The sequence below is a fragment of the Acanthochromis polyacanthus genome, chromosome 1 (genome assembly GCF_021347895.1).
Source record: "Acanthochromis polyacanthus isolate Apoly-LR-REF ecotype Palm Island chromosome 1, KAUST_Apoly_ChrSc, whole genome shotgun sequence".
NCBI classification, from domain to species: domain Eukaryota; kingdom Metazoa; phylum Chordata; class Actinopteri; family Pomacentridae; genus Acanthochromis; species Acanthochromis polyacanthus.
Window position 1 is genome coordinate 67612548 of NC_067113.1, and position 21145 is coordinate 67633692.

General features: G+C 40.3%; 1 protein-coding gene and 1 long non-coding RNA gene across 2 annotated transcripts; both read left to right on the forward strand.

Moving 5' to 3' along the window:
• Positions 1-629: 629 nt before the first annotated feature.
• Positions 630-16772, forward strand: il17ra1a (interleukin 17 receptor A1a). The gene is made up of 11 exons (XM_022215811.2): positions 630-865; positions 2517-2541; positions 3575-3721; positions 5346-5467; positions 6190-6316; positions 8738-8785; positions 8872-9026; positions 9472-9546; positions 9697-9766; positions 13604-13714; positions 13851-16772. Exons 1-11 carry the CDS (start codon positions 770-772, stop codon positions 15308-15310), a joined length of 2436 nt encoding a protein of 811 aa, XP_022071503.1. The 5' UTR covers positions 630-769; the 3' UTR covers positions 15311-16772.
• A 1913-nt stretch (positions 16773-18685) lies between these two features.
• LOC127535890 (uncharacterized) lies at positions 18686-19466 on the forward strand. Its single transcript, XR_007944772.1, has 2 exons — positions 18686-18909; positions 19278-19466. It is a non-coding gene; the product is annotated as an uncharacterized LOC127535890 (long non-coding RNA).
• Positions 19467-21145: the final 1679 nt, after the last annotated feature.

A 21145-nucleotide genomic window follows, 5' to 3' on the forward strand; every position in this document is an offset into this window, starting at 1 on the left:
TGAAAAACTCTCTCAGTCAGGTTCATAAATAGGCAGTTAAGTACAGCTATCAAAGGTAATCAGGTGTTGTGTGTGTGTGTAGGGATGTGTGACATGTATGGGGGGGTGCATTTCAGATTTTTTAAATATTATTGTAACTTATTTATTTATATGTCTAGGATTATATTTTCTGTGTTTTTAGTAGTGTGTGTTCTGTCTTATGTGTTGCAGTGCAGCTTGCTCTTTCTTCCATGACAAATCTCTCCCAGTGAGATACTAAAGTGAACTTGAACATGTGTAGTGTGCACAGCAGCTGAGGGGCTTTTGGGAGCTTGAATGTCATAGCCTCAGTATTTATACATCTAAAAATGACTGCAGGTCTGGACAGAGAGGGTTATTTGCCTCAACTGTAATGGTTGTCCACTGTCCTAAACAATTATTATAGCATCACATGTCATCATATGTGACGCCATACCGGCGGAGAAACGAAGAAAAATGATCCGTATAATCATTTTTATATTCTATTTTATAGCAAAAGCTCCCATTATTTATTTTTTTCCGAAATGTTACGCTGGTGATTTACATTCATTACCGTCGCTGTTAAAAGAATTTTCGAAATTCCCAAGCCACGTGAACGCATCGAGGGGTAACTTACGGTAAGCGGAACAGGTACTTTTTCACACAGCAGGAAGTTTATTAACAGACGACACTTCTGGTTTACGCGGAGGCAAGACCGCAGCAGTTTGTTTGAAATGCGGGCAGTGTGACAGTGGAAGAAGCTTCTGTAAAAATGGTATCTGACCGAGCTCTGTTGGTGGTAATGTGTGTTTCGTTGTCGTCCGCGGTGAGCATTTTATCAGGACCTCCTCTGAGCTGCGGCCGACAGGTGAGGACTGGAGGGGGAGGAGGGGGAAGGTTCAGGCTCTGTTCACTTTGTTTCCTTGTTTAGACATTATTAGATTATGTAGGTTTTGCCTATTTTCTTAAATAAACCGTTTACAAGGTATAATGATAATTAATCGTCTGTAATGTTCCGTTCATGATTCAACTAATTTAAAGATGTATTGACCTTTGAGGCAGAAGAGGAATGAAGTGCGTCCTGTAAAATCTAGCCTTTGTACATCCGCTGTATAGGCTCACTAAGCTATATGAGTCATTTCACAACTGGAAGACATTTAGGCTTCATTTTTTAAATAAACCTTTTTTAAAACATTTTCCTGCTCCATATTGATCAGTAATAGGTAATAAACTATTAAAAGCTTGATTGACTCAGCTTACACAGCAATGGTGCCATTTCTATTCCATGTTTTATGTGTTGTTTGCTAACCCTACTCTAATCACAGTAACATGGTTGCTAATCCATGCTAATGTGATCTTTTTCTCAGCAGTAGAAGCTAGATATTTAGCTAGCTGTTACTGCTGACCAAAAGGAAAAACTGACTGATGGAAAACAGTCCAAAGAATGAGACTGATCCTGATAATATGAGGTAGAGTGAGACGTTCAGTCAAGGCTGACAATGTGATGGAAATATGAAAAATAGAAGAGAAGACATAGCTTTGCTCTACCCATTCTTTAGGAAAACTGTTGGATGATGTTAATGACAAAAACAAGACAGAAAATGAGAATAACAAGACACAAAACAACCGAGACAAGATACAAAATGACACAGGCAAGACAGAAAATGACAAAAACAAGACAGAGAATGACTAAAATAAGACAGAATGACAAAAAATAGGACCGAAAACAACAAGACACAATATGACAAGAACATCATCGACAGGTTTTGCTAACATGTAGTGGGACACACATTCCATGCATAATATTTATTATTTAATATATTATATTGAATTTAAAAAATTCCCATAATTACAAGCAACATCAATGAAAAATAATACCAGATAAAGGAGGTTAAGGTTTCATTTTAACTGTTTAATTTGAGATTCAGTTTGGTCATTGGAGAGGTGAGACAAGAGAAAAATTGAATTTTGGGGAGAACTATTTGATATTTTAAAAAATGTTTTCAAATTTACAACTGCATTAACTGCATGTTTCAGTATTTTCTACATGGATTATTTAAAATTTGATGAGTGGGATGTAAAATGTCCTCTAGTTCTGGAATGACTCGTACCTCTAAACAACAGCATATGAAAAAACATTGATTACTGGTAGCTGACAGCACATTACTGGTTCAAATTGTTTGTGTACTGTGTTGTTCTGTAGCATGGTGCTGTTTTGTTTTGTGTAAATGATGGAGCTATTTCTGTGTACTTCTATGTCCCCTTTAAGATAAGCTGAATCTGATCTGATTAAATAAAAAGGATACGTTTAGACACAAATGACTGTGGAGTTTGTTAAATGGACAAAACAGTGTGAAATTGCAGTGGTCCTACAGCATTTTCTTCATAATGTTATGGAGTGACGCCTCCACAGAAGATCATGAAAATCATTTAGTGCTAAAAAGTTTACAATTACAATAATGATAGTACTAAAATTCTCTTCTCTCATTTTTTTCTTCTCTCATTTTTTTCTATCCCAGGATTTGAATTGTACAGTCAGCACAGGTGAGTATCCATTTTAGAATTCAGATTTTTTTTATTCAAAGTTAAAGTATCATATTCTACATGCTGTCATTCTACATTATCACTCAAATGAAAGCAATGCAGATCAAATCTTGGTTTACAAGCTTTTACTTAAAAAAACTATTAAGGGGTCTTCATCCTGATGTGCACTGTTTGAATTAATAAAACAGAGAAGAGAAAGGTTTCTGGTGAATTTTAACATTAATGCAGTGCATGCTGGGAAGCACAGGAAATCAAGCTAGCAATGCTTCATTTAATGGTTCATTTAGTGAGCCAGCTCAACTCATAACTGTATTGTGTGAGAGTAGTAGTAGTTCAGACTACTGCTCTAAATACTAATGATACAAGTTTATTGGATGTAACTTTTAAGGACAGAGGACAAGGACAAACACTTCAGCTAGTTACTCAGACACAGGTAGAGACAATCAGGAAATAACTGAGGTGGAGATGACAGAAGACAGGACTTAACATCAGCCCAGACAAGGGGAAAGAGTACTTTAGCATGAACCAGGAAATAGCTCAACTAAAACTCAAATTATGAGATTGAACCGTTCAGGAGATGAAGTACACACAGACAGATTTTTCAGTGAAAGAACACCAGTGAGTAGAACTGTCCTGCTTAAACAGTGAAACCAGAAATTAAGATTCAGAATCACCAGGACAGAGAGTGGACACAAGAGAAGAGCCTGATTGGTTGGCACAAACTGAGATGTTTGTTGTTGTTTCTTTTTTCAAATGCAAATCTTCACCACCGTGATCAGGGAAACACAACAGTCAGCATTTAAATTCAGAAGAATATTTTTCATCAAACAAATTTAGACATGCAGTAAATGCACAGATGACACAATACGCTGAAAATGTGTCGAAATCTCTGTTGTGTTGTCAGGTTTCCCAGCTTTGTGCCATTCACTCTGTGTGTGTGTGTGTGTGTGTGTGTGTGTGTGTGTGTGTGTGTGTGTGTGTGTGTGTGTGTGTGTGTGTGTGTGTGTGTGTGTGTGTGTGTGTGTGTGTGCAGGTAACTGTCTGGACAGAGGGTGGCTGAAGTCTCATAAATACACTCCCAGTGCTCCAGAGGAGCTGCAGGTGTCAGTGGACACCAGGCAGGATGAGGCAGGACATCTGCAGCCTGTACTGAACGCTACCTGGAAGCTAAGGGATGAAGGTGAGTCAGTCTGCTTTCTGAGGATATGATTGTAACATTATTTAATGTGTACATGCCAGTACTGGGCTGCACAGTGGCTTGGTGGTTAGCACTGTCACTTTGCAGATAGAAGATCCCCGGTTCACATCCCGGTCTGGGATCTTTCTGCATGGAGTTTCCATGTTCTCCCTGTACATGTGTGGGTTTTCTCCAGGTTCTCCAGCTTCCTCCCACAGTCCATAAACATGCTGAGGTTAACTGGTGATTCTGAATTGTCTGCAGGTGTGAATGTGAGTGTTTGTCTCTATGTGTAGTCCTGTGACAGACTGTTACCTGTCCAGGTGTCCCCTAAGTCAGCTGGGATAGACTCCAGCACCCTGCGACTCTAATGAGGATTAGGCAGTGGATGTATGGATGGATGGATGGATGTATGGATGGATGGATGCCAGTATTGCAACACATTTTAGATGTAAAGGGTGTCCCAAACAAAATCGACATCATTTGAGATGTCCATATCGGAGTGACTACATGGTCAGGAGAAATGATTCTTAATAGAATTTACTTTGGACATGAAATGTTTTATTCTATAAATTTCAAATGAAAATTCTGAGGGATGGTCATTTTATAATGTTCCAAAGTTAGTACAAATGTGTAATGTGTGCACCGCTTGTGACGCGTCACACATCAAGTCGGTAGTGGAGTTCCTTCCTTCCTCTTGAAACTTCTCATGCCACATCCAAATCTGCTTTCCTGTTGGCGCTTGTTTATGAAAGTTTCTCACAAACTCACATTGCACATTCACATTTGACTGAGTTTAGGCATACTGCAGTACACAGAGCACCTTTTCTGTCGCAGTAAACGGCATGTCTATTCCTGAAAGTAGAACAATAACAATGTTTACACTTTTTTAGAGCAAAAACAGCAAACAAATTCTAAGCAAATTATTAGGTGATGAAGTGATGCCATGTTTTTTGGAGCACCCTGTATTATTAAGGCAGACATTAAAAAAAAACACATTTTTGTTGTTTCACGAGGAAACTCACCATGTTGCTATTTGGAAGAGCTGCAGAATTATTATTATTATCTAATAGGAAGAGTCCTCTGTGAATTTGTGCCTAATTAACCCCAGACAGCAATATAGAACAGACAAGAAGATGGACATTAAATTGCAGATGACAGCTTCAGTGAAATCAGGTGTTTAACTTTTTTATCATGCTTTGTATTAGTCATAACAATATCGTACCTGACATGTTAATAACTGTGTTCTAAATATGTCATTTTTTACTAAATAATGGTTTGTATTTACTGCAGTTTTATTTGTATATTCAGTTTTTTTTATAGAGCCCTCAAATATTTTTTGTGTTGTTTTTTATTGATGTGAAAAGAAGTGTCAGGAAAACATCAGAAAAAGTTTGAAAAGTAAGTAACAGTGATGTCCTTGAAGTGTGATGGGTCAAGAACATATTAGACAGGTCAGAAATAAACTGTTCCCAGATGTTAGCATTGAAGTTGTTTAGTTCTCTTTTATTACTGACAGAAACAAAATGGATGAATCAACAAAAATAATCTATCCTAAATCGTGACAAACACTAAATTGTAGATCAGTGTACAGTGGTGAAGTAACCTCTGCTGTGTTCCTCTTCAGGCAGTATCAGTTACCTGACTGCCACTGAGCTTCACGTCCTGGTGGTGCCCACCAATCACAACCTGTGTGTTCGATATTCTTTCAAAGACAAACTTGGACAGAGAGATCCATCAAACGAAAAGGTGGGTGGCTCAATTCCGCTTCAGACATTCTTTAGAGGTCTATGTTGAAATCTCATGGCTATATTTCTGCATTTGCATATATATACTTGTAAAACATACTCAACTTTTTAGTTTTCATTTTCTGAATTTTATTTGTCCCTTAGGGGCAATTTAAGAATTTGGGACTGTTGTCTTTGCATCCTGTATCATGATGATCCATTTTTTGTCCCATTACTGCCCTTATACCTGTTGTAGGTAGCCTGTGGAGAGAAACTAACCGTATTCCTTTGCTTCCCTTTAGTTCTTTTCGTATCAGGCAGATTTCATTGGAGATGACAAACTTCTCCAAGGCATCAGTTTTTAATGCCATTCAATCAAAGAGAACTGCAGCTAGCTCAAATACAATTAGCCACAAGATCCTGCAGTTCAGTAAAAGCAGATGAGGAAGAAAGTATATCACCCTTCAATGTCCTGCATTCCAAATCCTCCTAAAGCTGCAGTCCACAGAAAATTGGATAAAAGGAAAAAAAAAAAAAACTCAAACAGCAGAATTGAAGAATAAACAGCTTTCCACTTGCAGCTCTTCCCTCTCTGCTTTGAGCCGCGACCACCAGACTAGCAGTGTTCTTCACCTGTTGCTCCACCACATCCTATTCTGACTGTAGACTTTGTTGCTGTTAATGTCATCACATCTGACAACCCTGTGATTGATTTCCAAAATCCTGAAAACAACGTGTTTTCAGTGGTCATTCTCAGCTGACATGCTGGTGCTGGTCCCTGGTGAGAAATACCGGGTGTCTGTCTTCAACATCCCCAAACCAGAGCTCGACCACACCTCCTATGATGTCAGCACTGATGTCACTGTCCCTGGTAAGTCACAACCAACATGGCTGTTTTGTTGTGTTAGAGTGAGCAAATGAACCTGCTGTCTTCATGGAGTCTTTTCCACAAAGAGGGTTTAACAAAACGTGAGCCTAAACCTAAAGTCTAAGTAGACCAACTCTGAAATGAGGAACCTGAGTTTTTGGTTCCAGAACAGCTGATTGGAGTTAGTTTAATTAATATCTATTTTGATGAGCCTACAGACAAAACTTCTGTGGTATGTGCTTTGATAAGGATTGTATGAGTGAGGAAATGAATTTGTTGAAGTAAACTTTCCAGAGAACAGGTTAGGTTGATATAGGCTGTTACTATGGTGAGTGACCCAGAGTTACCTCTTTCTGGAAAGGAAAACGCATAGTTTCTCTTATCTCAGAGTTAATAATCTAAGTATTTTTGACTAAACCCACTGTCTGGATTAGACTCCTGGATTGTTCATCCTTCTGTTACTTTTTGGATGAAATGGCAGTGAGTTTCTCTTTTTATATACAGATATATTTATAGATATACACTGCTCAAAAAAATTAAAGGAACACTTTTTAATCTAAGTATTGCATCAAATCAGTGAAACATGTGGGATACTGATCTGGTCAAGTAAGTAACTGAGGGGCTTTTTAGTCAGTTTCAGCTGCTTTGGTGTTCATAAAATTAACAACAGATGCACTAGAGGGGTAACAATGAGACAACCCCCAAAACAGGAATGAGTTTACAGGTGAAGGCTACTGACATTTTTTCCTACCTAATATTGTCTGACTGTTTTTCAATAGTTTTACATTTGGCTAGGGTCCATGTCACTTCTGGTAGCATGAGGTGATACCTGGACCCTACAGAGGTTCAACAAACAGTCCAACTCCTCCAGGATGGCACATCAATGCGTGCCATTGCCAGAAGGTTTGCTGTGTCTCCCAGCACATTCTCAAGCGCATGGAGGAGATTCCAGGAGACAGGCAGTTAGTCTGGGAGAGCTTGACAGGGCTGTTGAAGGTCCTCAACCCATCAGCAGGACAGGTATCTGCTCCTTTGTGCAAGGAGGAACAGGATGAGCACTGCAATAGCTCTACAAAATGACCTCCAGCAGACCACTGGTGTGAATGTCTCTGATCAAACAATCAGAAAGAGATGTAATGAGAGTGGTCTGAGGGCCCAGCGTCCTCTAGTGCCCGCTGTGCTCGCTGACTGGCACCGTGGAGCTCGGCTGGCATTTGCCATAGAACACAGGAATTGGCAGGTCTGCCAATGGTGCCCTGTGCTTTTCACAGATGAGAGCAGGTTCACCCTGAGCACATGTGACAGACATGAAAGGGTCTGGAGAAGCCGTGGAGAATGTTATGCTGCCTGTAACATTGTTCAGCATGACCGGTTTGGTGGGGGGTCAGTGATGGTGTGGGGAGGCATATCCATGGAGGGACGCACAGACCTCTACAGGCTGGACAATGGCATTCTGACTGCCATTAGGTATCAGGATGAAATCCTTTGACCCATTGTCAGACCCTACATTGGTGCAGTGGTCCTGGACATGACAATGCCCAGTCTTATGTGGTAAGAGAACTCATGCAGTTCCTGGAGGATGAAGGAACTGATACCATTAGCTGGCCCCCATGCTCACCTGACCTGAATCCAATAGAACACCTTTAGAACATTATGTTTAGTTCCATCCAACACCATCAGGTTGCTCCTCAGACTGTCCAGGAGCTCAGCGATGCCCTGGTCCAGTTCTGGGAGGAGATACCCCAGGACACCATCTGTCGTCTCATTCAGAGCTTGTCCCGGCATCGTCAGTCATGCATACAAGGACATGGAGGCCATATAAACTACTGAATACCATTTTGAGTTGCTGCCAAGGAATTTCAGCAAGATGGACTAGCCCGCTACATCAGTTTTTCACTTTGATTTTGGGGTGTCTTGAATTTAGCCCTCCTGGGGGGTTGATAATTTTCATTTCCATCAAACAATGTGGCACTTTTCGTTCCTAACACATTATCCAGTCCATATCAATGTAAATATCCAGTTTGTTTTTTCCCCGTATTGAAATATGATGTGTTTTCAAAGTGTTCCTTTAATTTTTCTGAGCAGTGTATTTCCGTGTTTGTTTGAAGACAAAAACCATTTATTATGTAATCAGTCTGTTCTCTGAATGTCTTTGTCTGGTTTGGAATATACAGGTTTACACACACTGTATATGTAGAGAACTTTCAAGTATCTGAAACATGGTGGCAATTATTGAAAATGCAGGTACAATGCAGGTCTGAAATCTGAGTTGCTGATAGTGAGATGATTTATAGTTCTTATAGAATCTCCTAAGCTGAAAATGGCTGATTTAACTGAAAACATAGGTGTTATTTGGAGCATTTGTTTCATTTTCATGTTCTCATCTGCTGATAGGCTAAAATTCTCTCATTTTGGTTTACACAGGCTGTCACCATCCCAAAATGCAAATGACCCAGTTCTGTATAGAGACAGGTGAGTCCCTCATAGAGGTTCTTAAAGTCCAGTAAGAGTATATAAAGTGTTCCCCATCTGCTACATGTCCCTTTGTTGTATTGTAGGAAGTCTGTGGCAGTCTAACATCAGTGTGGCTCAGATCACTGCAGACAGTGGAAAGTCTGCTCTGGCTGTTAGCTTCAACACAGATAAACGGTGTGAAGAGTATGATGTTATTGTCAGCTGCGACATTAACAAACATCCTCACAGCATAAAAAAGGTAAGATCACATCAAGTGGAAAATTACGAGGCTTCTGTATTGGAAACTGTTCATACAGTCACAGAATGAATGTGTTTTTCTTCTCAGTGATTTGACCTAGAACATTTCTGTATCTGCTCATTACAACATCCTGTCTGTTGTATCCTAGCCTACTTTTTTAGCAGTTTTTTGTCTTTTCAGTACATGGAACTCGGTGTACATCCTCTCCCTGCAGTATTATTCTGCTAATTGCAGAAAAGAATGCTTATGATATTTGTAAACCACGTAAATGTGGTAACTCTACAGTAACAGATACATTACATATTAAACCTCCATTTTCATATCGTACAGTTATGTTAATAAATGCAAATGTTGTATTTTGCAACTATTTTGACAAGTGTTCAGTGCAGCATCAGTCTGCCTGAATAATAATCTTTGCACATTAAAAACACAACCTTTTCTCCAGAACAATTTGACGACCCTGAATATGTCATTCATTCTTGATAAATGGCCAAGATCCTGCTGCCAGTTTGCTGTTGAGGTAAACATTTTTACATTTATTCTGCTGAGTGATGTTAGTATTCAGTTCATAACCATTTTTTTTTTCATTTTTCTGTTAATACCTTAGAATTGTCTATAATCACACTTTACCTACGTGTTCTTGTTAACATGACTTTTTTCTTTACTGCAGGTAAATCCCCATTTCCCACGATGCTGGCCGGACTGTATCCGTCATAAAAGAACTCAGGATTTTTGTACCGGTATGTTTGCAGATATGCTTGAAAAAACATTAAAATGATCAAATTATTATAAGAGTAGTTTGTACCAAACATGCACGTTTCTTTATATTTAGAGAATATGATTAGTAGGCTAGGGTATCTTGTGACACATTGTACCCTATTCAACAAACTGCAGCTCCTGCAGTTTTCATATTGCAAATGGACAAACTGCAATTTTCAGAATACTTTGAGCGGTTGTTCAGTTCTGCAGTAGAGCAGTCCTTAGCATCATATTATGGTCAAGTTCAACATCGGTGATTAAGTTAATGGTTTGATTCCCAGATTTCCTTGTCTTTATACAGCATGTATCAGGTTGCCAATCAGTTGTTAATACTTAAATTATAATTGCATGCCTTATTATAATATATACAGTGCTTTACAAATGTATTAGACCCCGTGCCATAAAAACAAGAAAACATGGACATTTTAGATATCAGTCAAAAACTTGTTTCAAACTAGAAAATTTTATTATTGTTTATTAGGCAAATAACAAACTGGCACAACTAAATAGTCCTTTTTCACATACACTGATCAGGCCTAATATTCTGACCAATGACAGGGGAAGTGAATAACACTGATTATCTCTTCATCATGGCACCTGTTAGTGGGTTGAATATATTGGGCAGAAAGTGAACATTTTCTCCTGAAAGTTGTGTTAGAAACAGGAAAAATGGGCAAGTGTAAGGATTTGAGTGAGTTTGATGAGAGCCCCAGATTGTGATGCTAGAGGACTGGATCAGAGCATCTCCAGAATTGCAGCTCTTGGGGTGTTCCTGTTCTGCAGTGGTCAGGATCTATCAAAAGTGGTCCATGGAAGGAACTGTGGTGAACCAGTGACAGGGTGATGGGCCACCAAGGTTCATGCACATTGGGGGAGAATGCTGGCCCATGTGGTCCAATCCAACAGACAATCTACTATTGCTCAGGTTAATGAAGAAGTTAATGCTGGTTCTGATAGAAAGGTGTCAGAATACACAGAGCATCACAGTTTGTTGCGTATGGAGCTGGATAGCCTCAGACCAGTCAGGGTGTTCATACTGATCCCTGCCCACTGCCAAAAGCACCAACAAAGGACATGTGAGCATCAGAAATGGACCGTAGAACAATGGAAGAAGGTGTCCTGGTCTGATGAATCATGTTTTCTTTTACGTCATGTGGATGGCCAGGTGCGTTGCTTACCTGGGGAACACATGATACCAGGATGCACTATGTGAAAAAGGCAAGCCGGTGGAGGCAATGTGATGCTTTGGGTAATGTTCTGCTGGGAAACTTTGGGTCCTGCCGTCCATGCTCATGTTACTTTGACACGTACCAACTAAACATTGTTGCCGACCATGTACACCCTTTCATGGAAACGGTATTGCTTGATGGCTGTGACCTCTTTCAGCTGCATATTATGTCATGCCACAAAGTAAAAATGGTTCAGGAATTGTTTGAGGAGCACAACAACAAATTTTAGGTGCTGACTTGGCCTCCAAATTCCCCAGACCTCAATCCAATCCAGCATCTGTAGGGTGTGCTGGACAAACCAGTCTGATCTATGGAGGCCCCACCTTGCAATTACCCAGAACTTAAAGGATCTGCTGCTAACATCTTGGTGCCAGATACCACAGCACACCTTCAGGGGTCTAGTGGAGTCCATGTCTCGATGGGTCAGGGCTGTTTTGGCAGCAAAAGGTGGACCAACACAATTTTTGGCAAGTGGTTGTTATTCCTATAATGTTATTCCTGATCGGTGTATATTAACCAAAACTGTCAATATTTTGTATTACCTCCTTTGGTGCTGATTGCAGCTTGCATTCCTGCTGTCATTGTTTTATTGTACTTTTCCACAGTCTCTTTTGTTGTTGAGTTCCAAATAGTTTGTAGCTGTTCTCAGAGACTTGCTTTGGATGAAACCTTTTTTTAATCTATTTTTGAAATCAATAAATCCCAGACCTGTTCAATAGGATTCAAGTCTGGACTTTGGCTTGGCCAGTCCATCAGTTCCAGTACTCCAGATTAATTTTGTCTTGGTCCAGTAGTCTCTGAACAGCTTTAAAGTATGCTTGGGGTCATTGTCTTCTTGATATATGAACCACTACCAATCAGGTGCAATCCGGAAGCGATTCCATGATGTACCAAGATGTTGTGGTAGATCTTCTTGCTCATGATACCACTGATTTTAACTAATTTGCCCATGCCATTTCCACAAATGGAACCCCATACCACAATGGAATCTCCACCGTGTTTCACTGTGACTTCAATGCCTCTAGCATCAAAATGTTCTGCAGCTTTTCCACGGACCTAAACATGCTGTCTGAAGAGTTCAAACTTGAACTCGTTTATCCTGAGTACCTTCTTCCAGTCATATACAGTCCAGTGTTTGTACTCCCTGACAAATTTTAGGTGCTTTTGCAGGCCTCAATAATGTCTTCTTAGCAGCTATTCTTCCCGTTAAGCCTTGTTCCTTCAGTCTTCTGCTTATGGTCATTCTGGAGATTTTCTCAGATTCTGATGTAGAAGCGTTAGTCTCTGCCTGAAGGTCAGCAGTGGTCTTCCTTCTGTCTCTAATACTTAAAATCTTGAGGTGTCTAACATCTGCTTCAGTTAGCTTTCATTCTCAGCCCCTTCCTTTGTGCATTTTCTAAGTACCAGTCTCTGCAATGGAGTCCAAGGCATACTGACCACACTGTGTCTTGCCCTATTTGTCTCAAAGACCATCCAGCATCATGAAGTGCTTTAATTCAGACTCTTCTTATCTTTCTCAGTGAGTCCCCTACACTTCTACATTTTGAACATTAGTGAGGAATTTCAAACTGAATTCAGGTTTTTTACCCAAATTTGAGCCGACACACTGAGATTAATTTCTGACTTCTCTGAGAAGTCAGAAATTAATCAAGGGTAACACACAACCATTAACACACATTTTTTCTGTTCAGGAACACAAGCAAATAACTGTAATTTGGCATCTCAATCAAAAAGTAATAATGTGCTTTATTATTTTTTTCAGCTTTTTGTAAAACTGTAAATTTGAAAATTCATGGATAACAACAATAACTCTTTTAGCATTAAATATATCATTGTGATTAAAGAGCTTGCACATACTGGCAGATTAATCATTACAGAAACATAAAACAATATTTTGGTAATCAGCAATACTGTTAATTTAGGGCAGCGGTGTCAAACACCTTACGCTGGGTGGTGGTCTAATGAATTTGTTAAGCACTGTTTATACAGTGTGAAAGCATGCTCTGCGTGTAGTGAGGGCATTATTAACACAACACAGTTTTCTTCAAAATTAAAATTAAAACATAGTTTTATTTTGTTGTGCAGTTTATATATATTGATCTGCCTTTAGGTCAAGTATAAGGGACGTCCATCTTGGGCTCAGTTTACACCAAATCAGATTATTAAATCTGCTGAACCATCAAGTTTTATTTTTTGAGACAACAAACATGGCCAACTTGATTTGGTCCATAAACAATGTCTATGGATTTCAGGTCCTTGATAAGAGATATGTCAGTGGATAAGTAAAAAGTTGGGCCCACTTGTGGTCGTAGAGGTGAAGTCAGCATAGTCAATTTAACTACTAGTATGACCATGAATGTCTGCACAGAAATCTACAGTAGTCAGTTCAGCAGCCATAACAATCACTGACTAACTCACCACCCTTGAAGCCTAGTCATTGGCTTTGTATGACTAAAACAACATATTCCTGAAGATCTTTAGAAGAGATATTGCAAGGTATCCAGATTTGTGATATGCTTGCATGAGGCTTGGATGGCTAGTTTAATCTGCAGTGTTGCCAACTAATAAACTGTGTTTTCTTTACCACAGCAAAGTCAACAGATGCCCCAGATGTCTCTTGGAACACATTGATTGCAATAGGAGTGGTGTCTATGTGCATAGTGATGGCACTTGTGATTTATGTCTACCGCAGGAAGTCAGGTTAGTCACATAGAATACATTTTCAGTCACAATTCATCAACTTTTATTGGGAATATAGACTTTTGTTGACTTGTGGATAGCTTAAAATCACCTTTAATCTGCTGATGGTACTTTGTACTTTTTTTTCCACTTTCAGATAAAACTGCACCACATGACAAAAGTAAGAAACAGCAGCAACATCAGCTTAAACAACCTCCCAAAGTGCTGGTCATCTACTCCCAGGACCACCACTTGTATAGAGACATAGTGCTGAAGCTCTGCAGCTTCCTCCGGGCCAAGTGTGGCATCGAGGTGCTGGTAGACCTGCTCGACTCCACATCAGTCAGCATGGTGGGTCGCCACCGCTGGCTTGAGTGGCAACGGCAGCAGATGAAAAACCCCTCTGATAAAATCCTGGTGCTGTGTTCACAAGGTGTCCAGGCAAAGTGGAGGGCCATGTGTGGTCAGAGGCCAGTGACACTGAGGGAAGACATCACCTCTCCCACAGATGATATGCTCACTCCCTTTCTTAACCTCTTCCTAACTGACATGCACCAGGCAGGTATGCAGAGCAAGTACATGGTAGCTTACTTTGGTGACATCAGCAGCGAACTAGACGTGCCATCAGTTTTTGACATTGCCGTCAAATATAATCTGATGAAGCACTTTGAAGAGATGTACTTCCGCATCTTAGACAAAGAAAAGTATGAGCCAGGTCTTGTTAACCACATTGAGGGAATTGGTGGGGATGAATATTTCCACTGTCCCTCAGGTAGAGACCTGAAAAAAGCTATTGATGCCTTCCAGGCCTACCAAACGGAAAATCCCGATTGGTTTGAGAGGGAGTGTGTAGAAAATGAGGAGGAAGTCATTGCTGAAGTCAGCCCACTCATTGACCAGCTGCAGATCCCTCCTGTCCTAGAGTGTGTCCCTGTAATCAGAGATGGGCTTCCCGTTTTCATTCATGAGGTAGAAATCAATGAAAATTGCAACAGGATTCATATTCTTACACCTGAACTGAACCCAGAGCACCAGCTATCATCAGTGGCAGAACTTATACCAGCAGTGAATCCTGAGTGCAAACATCTGTCAAGCCTGGATGAGGTGTTGACAGATCATCTGTATCCTCACAGCCCCAGTCCAGCATCAGTCTATAGCGCAGAGCCTGTTTTGAACAAATTACCACCACCAAGGCAGAACTGGCTCTCCCTCAGAGAAGAACCTTTGGGTCAACTTCCTACTGAGGATGATGATGAGGATTCTTTACTGCCTATCAATCAACCCTTTGCCCATTTTGACCAGAGAAGCTCAACTCCACAGAACTCTCTGGACTCAAAATTTCCAGAGCCCTCATGTGCAAACATACCGAGTGAGTATTTCCCTTCTTCTGAAATCAGCCACCCCCAGCCTATGGATATGGAGGAGGGCGAGGGTCTGGATTCTAGAAAAGCTCCAAACAGCGGTTCAGATCAAGGCTACAGCTCCAAAATATCCTCCCAGAATGAACCCCCTTTCAAAGAGGATCCACTCGTGAGTTTGATGAGACTACAGCAGCAGCAGTTTCTGCAGAATCCCAGATACTCTGACAGAGACCCAGAAGAGCCATATGAACATTAAAGCTACTGTAGGCAGAAATCTTGAAAATGTACAGCTCTCCCTCTGCAACTTTTTCATATCTGTTCTAAGCCCCTCCCATCTGGCAAGTACAGGCTTTAATCATAGTCAGTCTAAAAGTCCACAGTCATTTGTGGGCTCACCTGGGATTTGAACCCTGTCAACCACCTAACCCACTGGACCCCAGCGTCTCTCCATGGACTTTGACACTGATTGCTGAAAAGCTGGGTGATTAACTGAAATCTCCTGTTGTGGGCTGCCTTTCCTGAAATCTGAAAAATCAGCCAGGAGGAGGGGCAGAAGTCTAGTTACCTTTCAGACCACTTGACATACAATAAGCTGAAATGCTAGTATGTATTTTCTGTCCAGTGGCATCATAGAAATACTGACTACACTAGGTTTAACTACGGGATCTTCACTAATTTTGTCTGATATTACAGATGTGTGTCTGAAATAGGAGTGTGCAAGAGCTTCAGACACTGTATATAAAATTGGATAGCGCTATCAGTGTGGGGCTCACATGCTACATATTTAATGTTTCATGATGACTTTCTAAATACTACATCCCAAACAGTTTTGATACATTGTTTTTGAAGACAACATGATCAAGCCTTCATAGGACTAAGATACAGGCACAGTACACTTCAACTTTGTCAACTTTTTTCCTATGGGTTGTGAATGCAGTCAAGATTCAAGTTTGAATTCAGAATTCAGTTTGAGGGGCACCCGTTAACTCAGCAGGTTAAGCGGATGGCCCATAAACAGGGGCTATAGTCCCAGACTATAGGGACTCTCTCTCATTGCTGTCCTATCAAAAAAGCTGGAAAAGGCCCCCAGAAAATCTTTGAAAAACACCAAAAAACATTCAGTTTGAGGCTGAAAGGTCTAACCTTTTTCTAAGGACATGTAGAATCCTTATGGCAGAACTATCATTATAGCATATAGCATTATAGTGTGTTGCTTTAGAATTTTTCACGTGCTATTTGTGTAAAAATGAAAATGTAATAATCCAACTCAGATTAAGTCACAAGACTATACCTGCTAGGGAATGGCAGTGTTATAAAGCAATAATTTTCCAGTCTTTGGCATTTATATTTACATGTTACTGTGTTCTATTGTTGTCAAAAAAAAATTGAAATGAAGTTTTAAAGAATTTGAAAATGAGAACGAAAAAGGCGTCACATCAACACCCTGGTGAAGAAAGCTTGACAGTGTCTCTACCACCTCAGACCCTTCAGGGACTTTAAGCTCCCTCTCAAGGTGCTCAGGAACTTCTACACCTGCATCATTGAGAGTGTTTTGGCTACGAGTATCACCACCTGGATGGGCAGCAGCACCCAGCAGGACTTCTTGGCCCTAAAGGAGGGTGGTCTGCTCAACTAAGAATCTGCTGAATCGGAAACAATAGACTCCATATCAACCTGCAAATTCTGTTCAATAAATACCCTGTTCAATATTGTATTCACTTTTCGCCTTTTGTGAGTATAAATATATATATATATATATATATATACACACACACACACACACACACACACACACACACACACACACACACACACACAATACTGTTCAAAAGTTTGGGGTCACTCAGAAATATCCTTATTTTTGAAAGAAAAGCATTTTTTTTCTATTTAGATAACATCAAATGAATGATAAATCTAGTGTAGACATAGGTAATGTGGTAAATGACTATTCTAGCTGGAAACGACTGATTTTTAATGGAATATCTCCATAGGGGTACAGAGGAACATTTCCAGCAACCATCACTCCTGTGTTCTAATGCTACATTGTGTTAGCTAACGGTGTTGAAAGGCTAATTGATGATTAGAAATCCCTTGTGCAGTTATGTTAGCACATGGATAAAAGTGGGAGTTTTCATGGAAAACTTGAAATTGTCTGGATGATCCCAAACTTTTGAACGGTAGTGTATATATTTTGCACTATTTGACACTTTATTTATTTTGCTTATTTCTATTTATCTTTTGTCTATATTGTATATATTTCTTGTGTGTTTTTCTTATTTCTTCTTCTTTTAGTGTGGAACAGGTGCTTAATGCATTTCACAGCGCTGATTTTGTGTATAATTGTGTTTGTGACAAATAAAGGTCTTGAATCTTGAAAAAGGAGCTTAGTAATTTCTAAATGCAAAAGACTGGGGACATATGATTTGAATATTGTCCTCCTAAGTCTTTGAAAATTAAATGCCAAATGCCCCTTTCATTCTCATGATAAAAAGCAAGCAGATTTTTGTATTTTCATTTTAATTTTCACCCAAATGACACATATATGGACAATTATAATGCTAGTGTAGAATTACATTTTATGCTTATTTCCGGGCGGAAAGAATATGCGGCGTTACTGTCTTCCTTCCACCTTCGGCTCATCCCGTCCTGTGATCACATAAAAATATACACATATGTCTATGACATATACACATATGTCTATGTGATCACCCCTTCCTCCCCCCAGACGAAAATATTCGGAGCTCGTCTCTTCCCTTCCCCTTCGGCCCACTTCGGCTCATCCCGTCGTGTTCGGCTCATCTCGGATCCTCCGTTCGTGTTTGTAAACACCACCCGAATGGCCGGGTGGCTGCCGACTCTGACGTCACGCTTCACTTCGTTGCATAAACACAAGACAAGATGCTGAAAACCTCCGCTGTTTGGGAATTCTTCAGTTTAACTGAAGACAAAACGAAAGCAAAATTTGGGCCCTAGTGCTGAGCCCCCTACTCTTCACCCTGCTGACCCATGACTGCACTCCTGCACACATCAATTCCAATCTTTTCATAAAGTTTGCAGATGACATAACTGTGGTGGGTCTCATCAGCAACAGGGATGAGGCACAACACAGGAGTGAGGTGAGCAACCTGGCCAGGTGGTGCAGCACCAACAACCTCTCTCTGAACGTGGAAAAGACGAAGAAGATCATTGTTGACTTCAGGAGAGGACACACCCAGCAAGCTCCTCTCAACATCAACGGTGCAGCTGTGGAGAGGGTGAGCAGCACCACGTTCCTGGGTGTGTACATCTCAGAAAATCTCTCCTCGACCAGAAACACAACATCACTGATCAGGAAGGCACAACAACGTCTCTATTTCCTGCGTAAGCTGAGAAGAGCCAGTGTCTCGGCCTCCACAATGTCCACCTTCTATCCACCTTATTTTGCAGCTTCGCCAGGGCGGCACCATATTACAGCATTTTGTCCTGTGATTTCCGCTTGAGACCGGAAGTGCAGTTGTCAACAAAAGGAACGAGTGGTGTAAGCTTCTTGGACCAGATAGCAATTTTATTTCATCAAGATGTCGAGGCTGCCATAATAACTGGGCCAAGAGGAGAGTTTTTGAAACAACCCTGTTTTGAACATCATGTGGAGAGATCGGAGTGTTGTGGGGCACCATATAATCTACATCCTCCGCCCAAAGATAAGGAGCACATACGGCTGTGGCTGAAAGCGCTAAACCTTAAGTGCCCACCGAAGCGCCCGTATGTATGTTCGTGTCATTTTGTGGACAGAGAGCCGACAGAGGAGCACCCTTACCCCGAGAAATAGCTCGGCTATGATGTTCCAGTAAAGAAGCCACGGCGGGATTTGAAGAGGTTGTCAGATAGGGCTGAGTGAAATATTGTTTTGCCTGACGTAAAGTTCCCATGATCCATGCTGTGATTCCATTTAATGATCAGTTATGAACAATTAACTGAAACAATTTCTAAAATTAGATTTTAAATTTTATTAAGATGGTGGTTTTGACCACTGTGATCAGTCTTAATGTAGCTTACATTATTTCTGGATACTTGTGAGACTTAAAGTTTGCAACGTATGTCAGTCTCAGTATTTTTAATTCTTGCTAGTCTGTGCTACTTGTCATTATAGTGGACCTTAGCAACACTCACATGACCCGTGGATGTTCTGGTTGAAGTTTAATTCCTAATAAAAAAAAAATATATTGTGTTTTTTTGTAACTTAGGTATGACAGTCAGCGTCAAGGATGCAGAGGAGAAGGATGACCACATTCACATGCCTCCATGTTGTGATGTGGAAACTCAGTGGGAGGATCTGTCTGTCTCTGAACACCGCTATGCTGCATGATCATCACTCCATCTGAAGCCCCTTTCATCTGACATCTTTACAATTGTAATAAACCTAAAAATTTCTGGCCTGTTTGTTATTAACAAATGGTAAATGGTTGTATTTATATAGCGCTTTTATCCAAAGCACTTTACATGATACATCACATTCACAGACTGATGGCGGAAGCTGCCATGCAAGGCACTAACCACGACCCACCAGGAGCAATTAGGGGTTCGGTGTCTTGCTCAGGGACACCTCAACGTGAGCTCGACGGGCCGAGGATCAAAGCGGCAACCTTCCAGTTACAAGACGGCCACTCTACCCACTGAGCTATGCCGCCCAAATGTCGTCAATGTATTTATGTTACAAATACTTATTTTTTAAAACACTGCTGTAATGACTGAGTGTGGCCTTAAGTGTAGACATCAACACAGAATTTGGTTTAAAAAAGCAATGGAATTTATTTATGAAGTGAAAGATTAAGATAAATAAAAAAGTGCATTTTTGTTGGAGGAAAAGAGAGTTTATGCAGGATGCTGGCTGGATTGAAGCAGAGGTGGGTTTGGCAAGCAGGCAGGCAGACAGGTATGCAGTTGTCCTATCAATCGCTTTGAGCCAAGGTTCCTCTGAGTCCCCACATTCCAGAGCCGTTGTTCATTCGTGCAGGATATGACAGTTACCCCACTGGACACAGCATTTTCAACCTGTCATCAGAAATGATTATTTGATTAGTTTATATTTGTGATATAAAAGAAGACAATTTGAACTGTAACAGCTGTCTCCAATGAAAACTATTGCATTCATTAATATTATATGGGGTGCCGTCTGTAAAGCAGCTCATGCTAAAAAAACAGCAACATTTTGTCACATTTATCTTCAAACCATGTCCAAACAAGTGGTGTGATTTTTTTTCTGGTGACCTTTTACAACATGTTAAATATGACATTAACATTTATATTTATCATTTATGTCTGGCATTTAATACTTAAATTAAACTGTTTAAGATATTTCTAAGATGAGAAATATTGCAGTAAATGTTGTAGTAACCAGTTAACCTCAGCATGTTTTTGGACTGTGTGGGGAAGAAGGAGTACCCGGAGAAAACCCACGCATGCACAGGGAGAACATGCAAACTCCATGCAGAAAGATCCCAGGCCCACCCTGGGATTTCAACCGGGGATCTTGTCCACTGTAATCTGATGATGAAACATGATATTTGGTGACAAGATCTGACCAATAGATTTAGAAAGGTATAATGGTGTCAGAACTGTCACTCCTATCATATGTCCTATAGGCATGGAAAAATGACCAACGTTCACATCATAAAGACGGACAGCTCGGTATCTTCAGTTCTTCTTGTGGTGTTTTCACTGCTAAGAACTACTCCTGGAGTTCTTGTCAACAATAAATCTTGTTTCTCCCGAATGCTTGGTGAATTTTTGAAGACTTAATTTACACTTCATAACATCCACATTTTTATAAAACCTTGAGGTCTGAACTTAGGGCCTGAGTAAGTCTAGTTAAAATGTATATTCTATCAATAATGGAACAGTATAGTCTTTTGTTCTTAATTATACCCAGTACACAGAGAGTGGGGAAACAGGTTGTTTTTAGGATCCAGAGCTCATTTTTATACCATGGCTCACTGATGAGTTAATGTGGGCCTGGGTGGATGTGAACGTACTGATGAGCAAACCTGTATAATTGTTGAAGCTACAAAGAAACTCATACTATTTAGTTCTGAATGTCTAATAAGAAAACCTC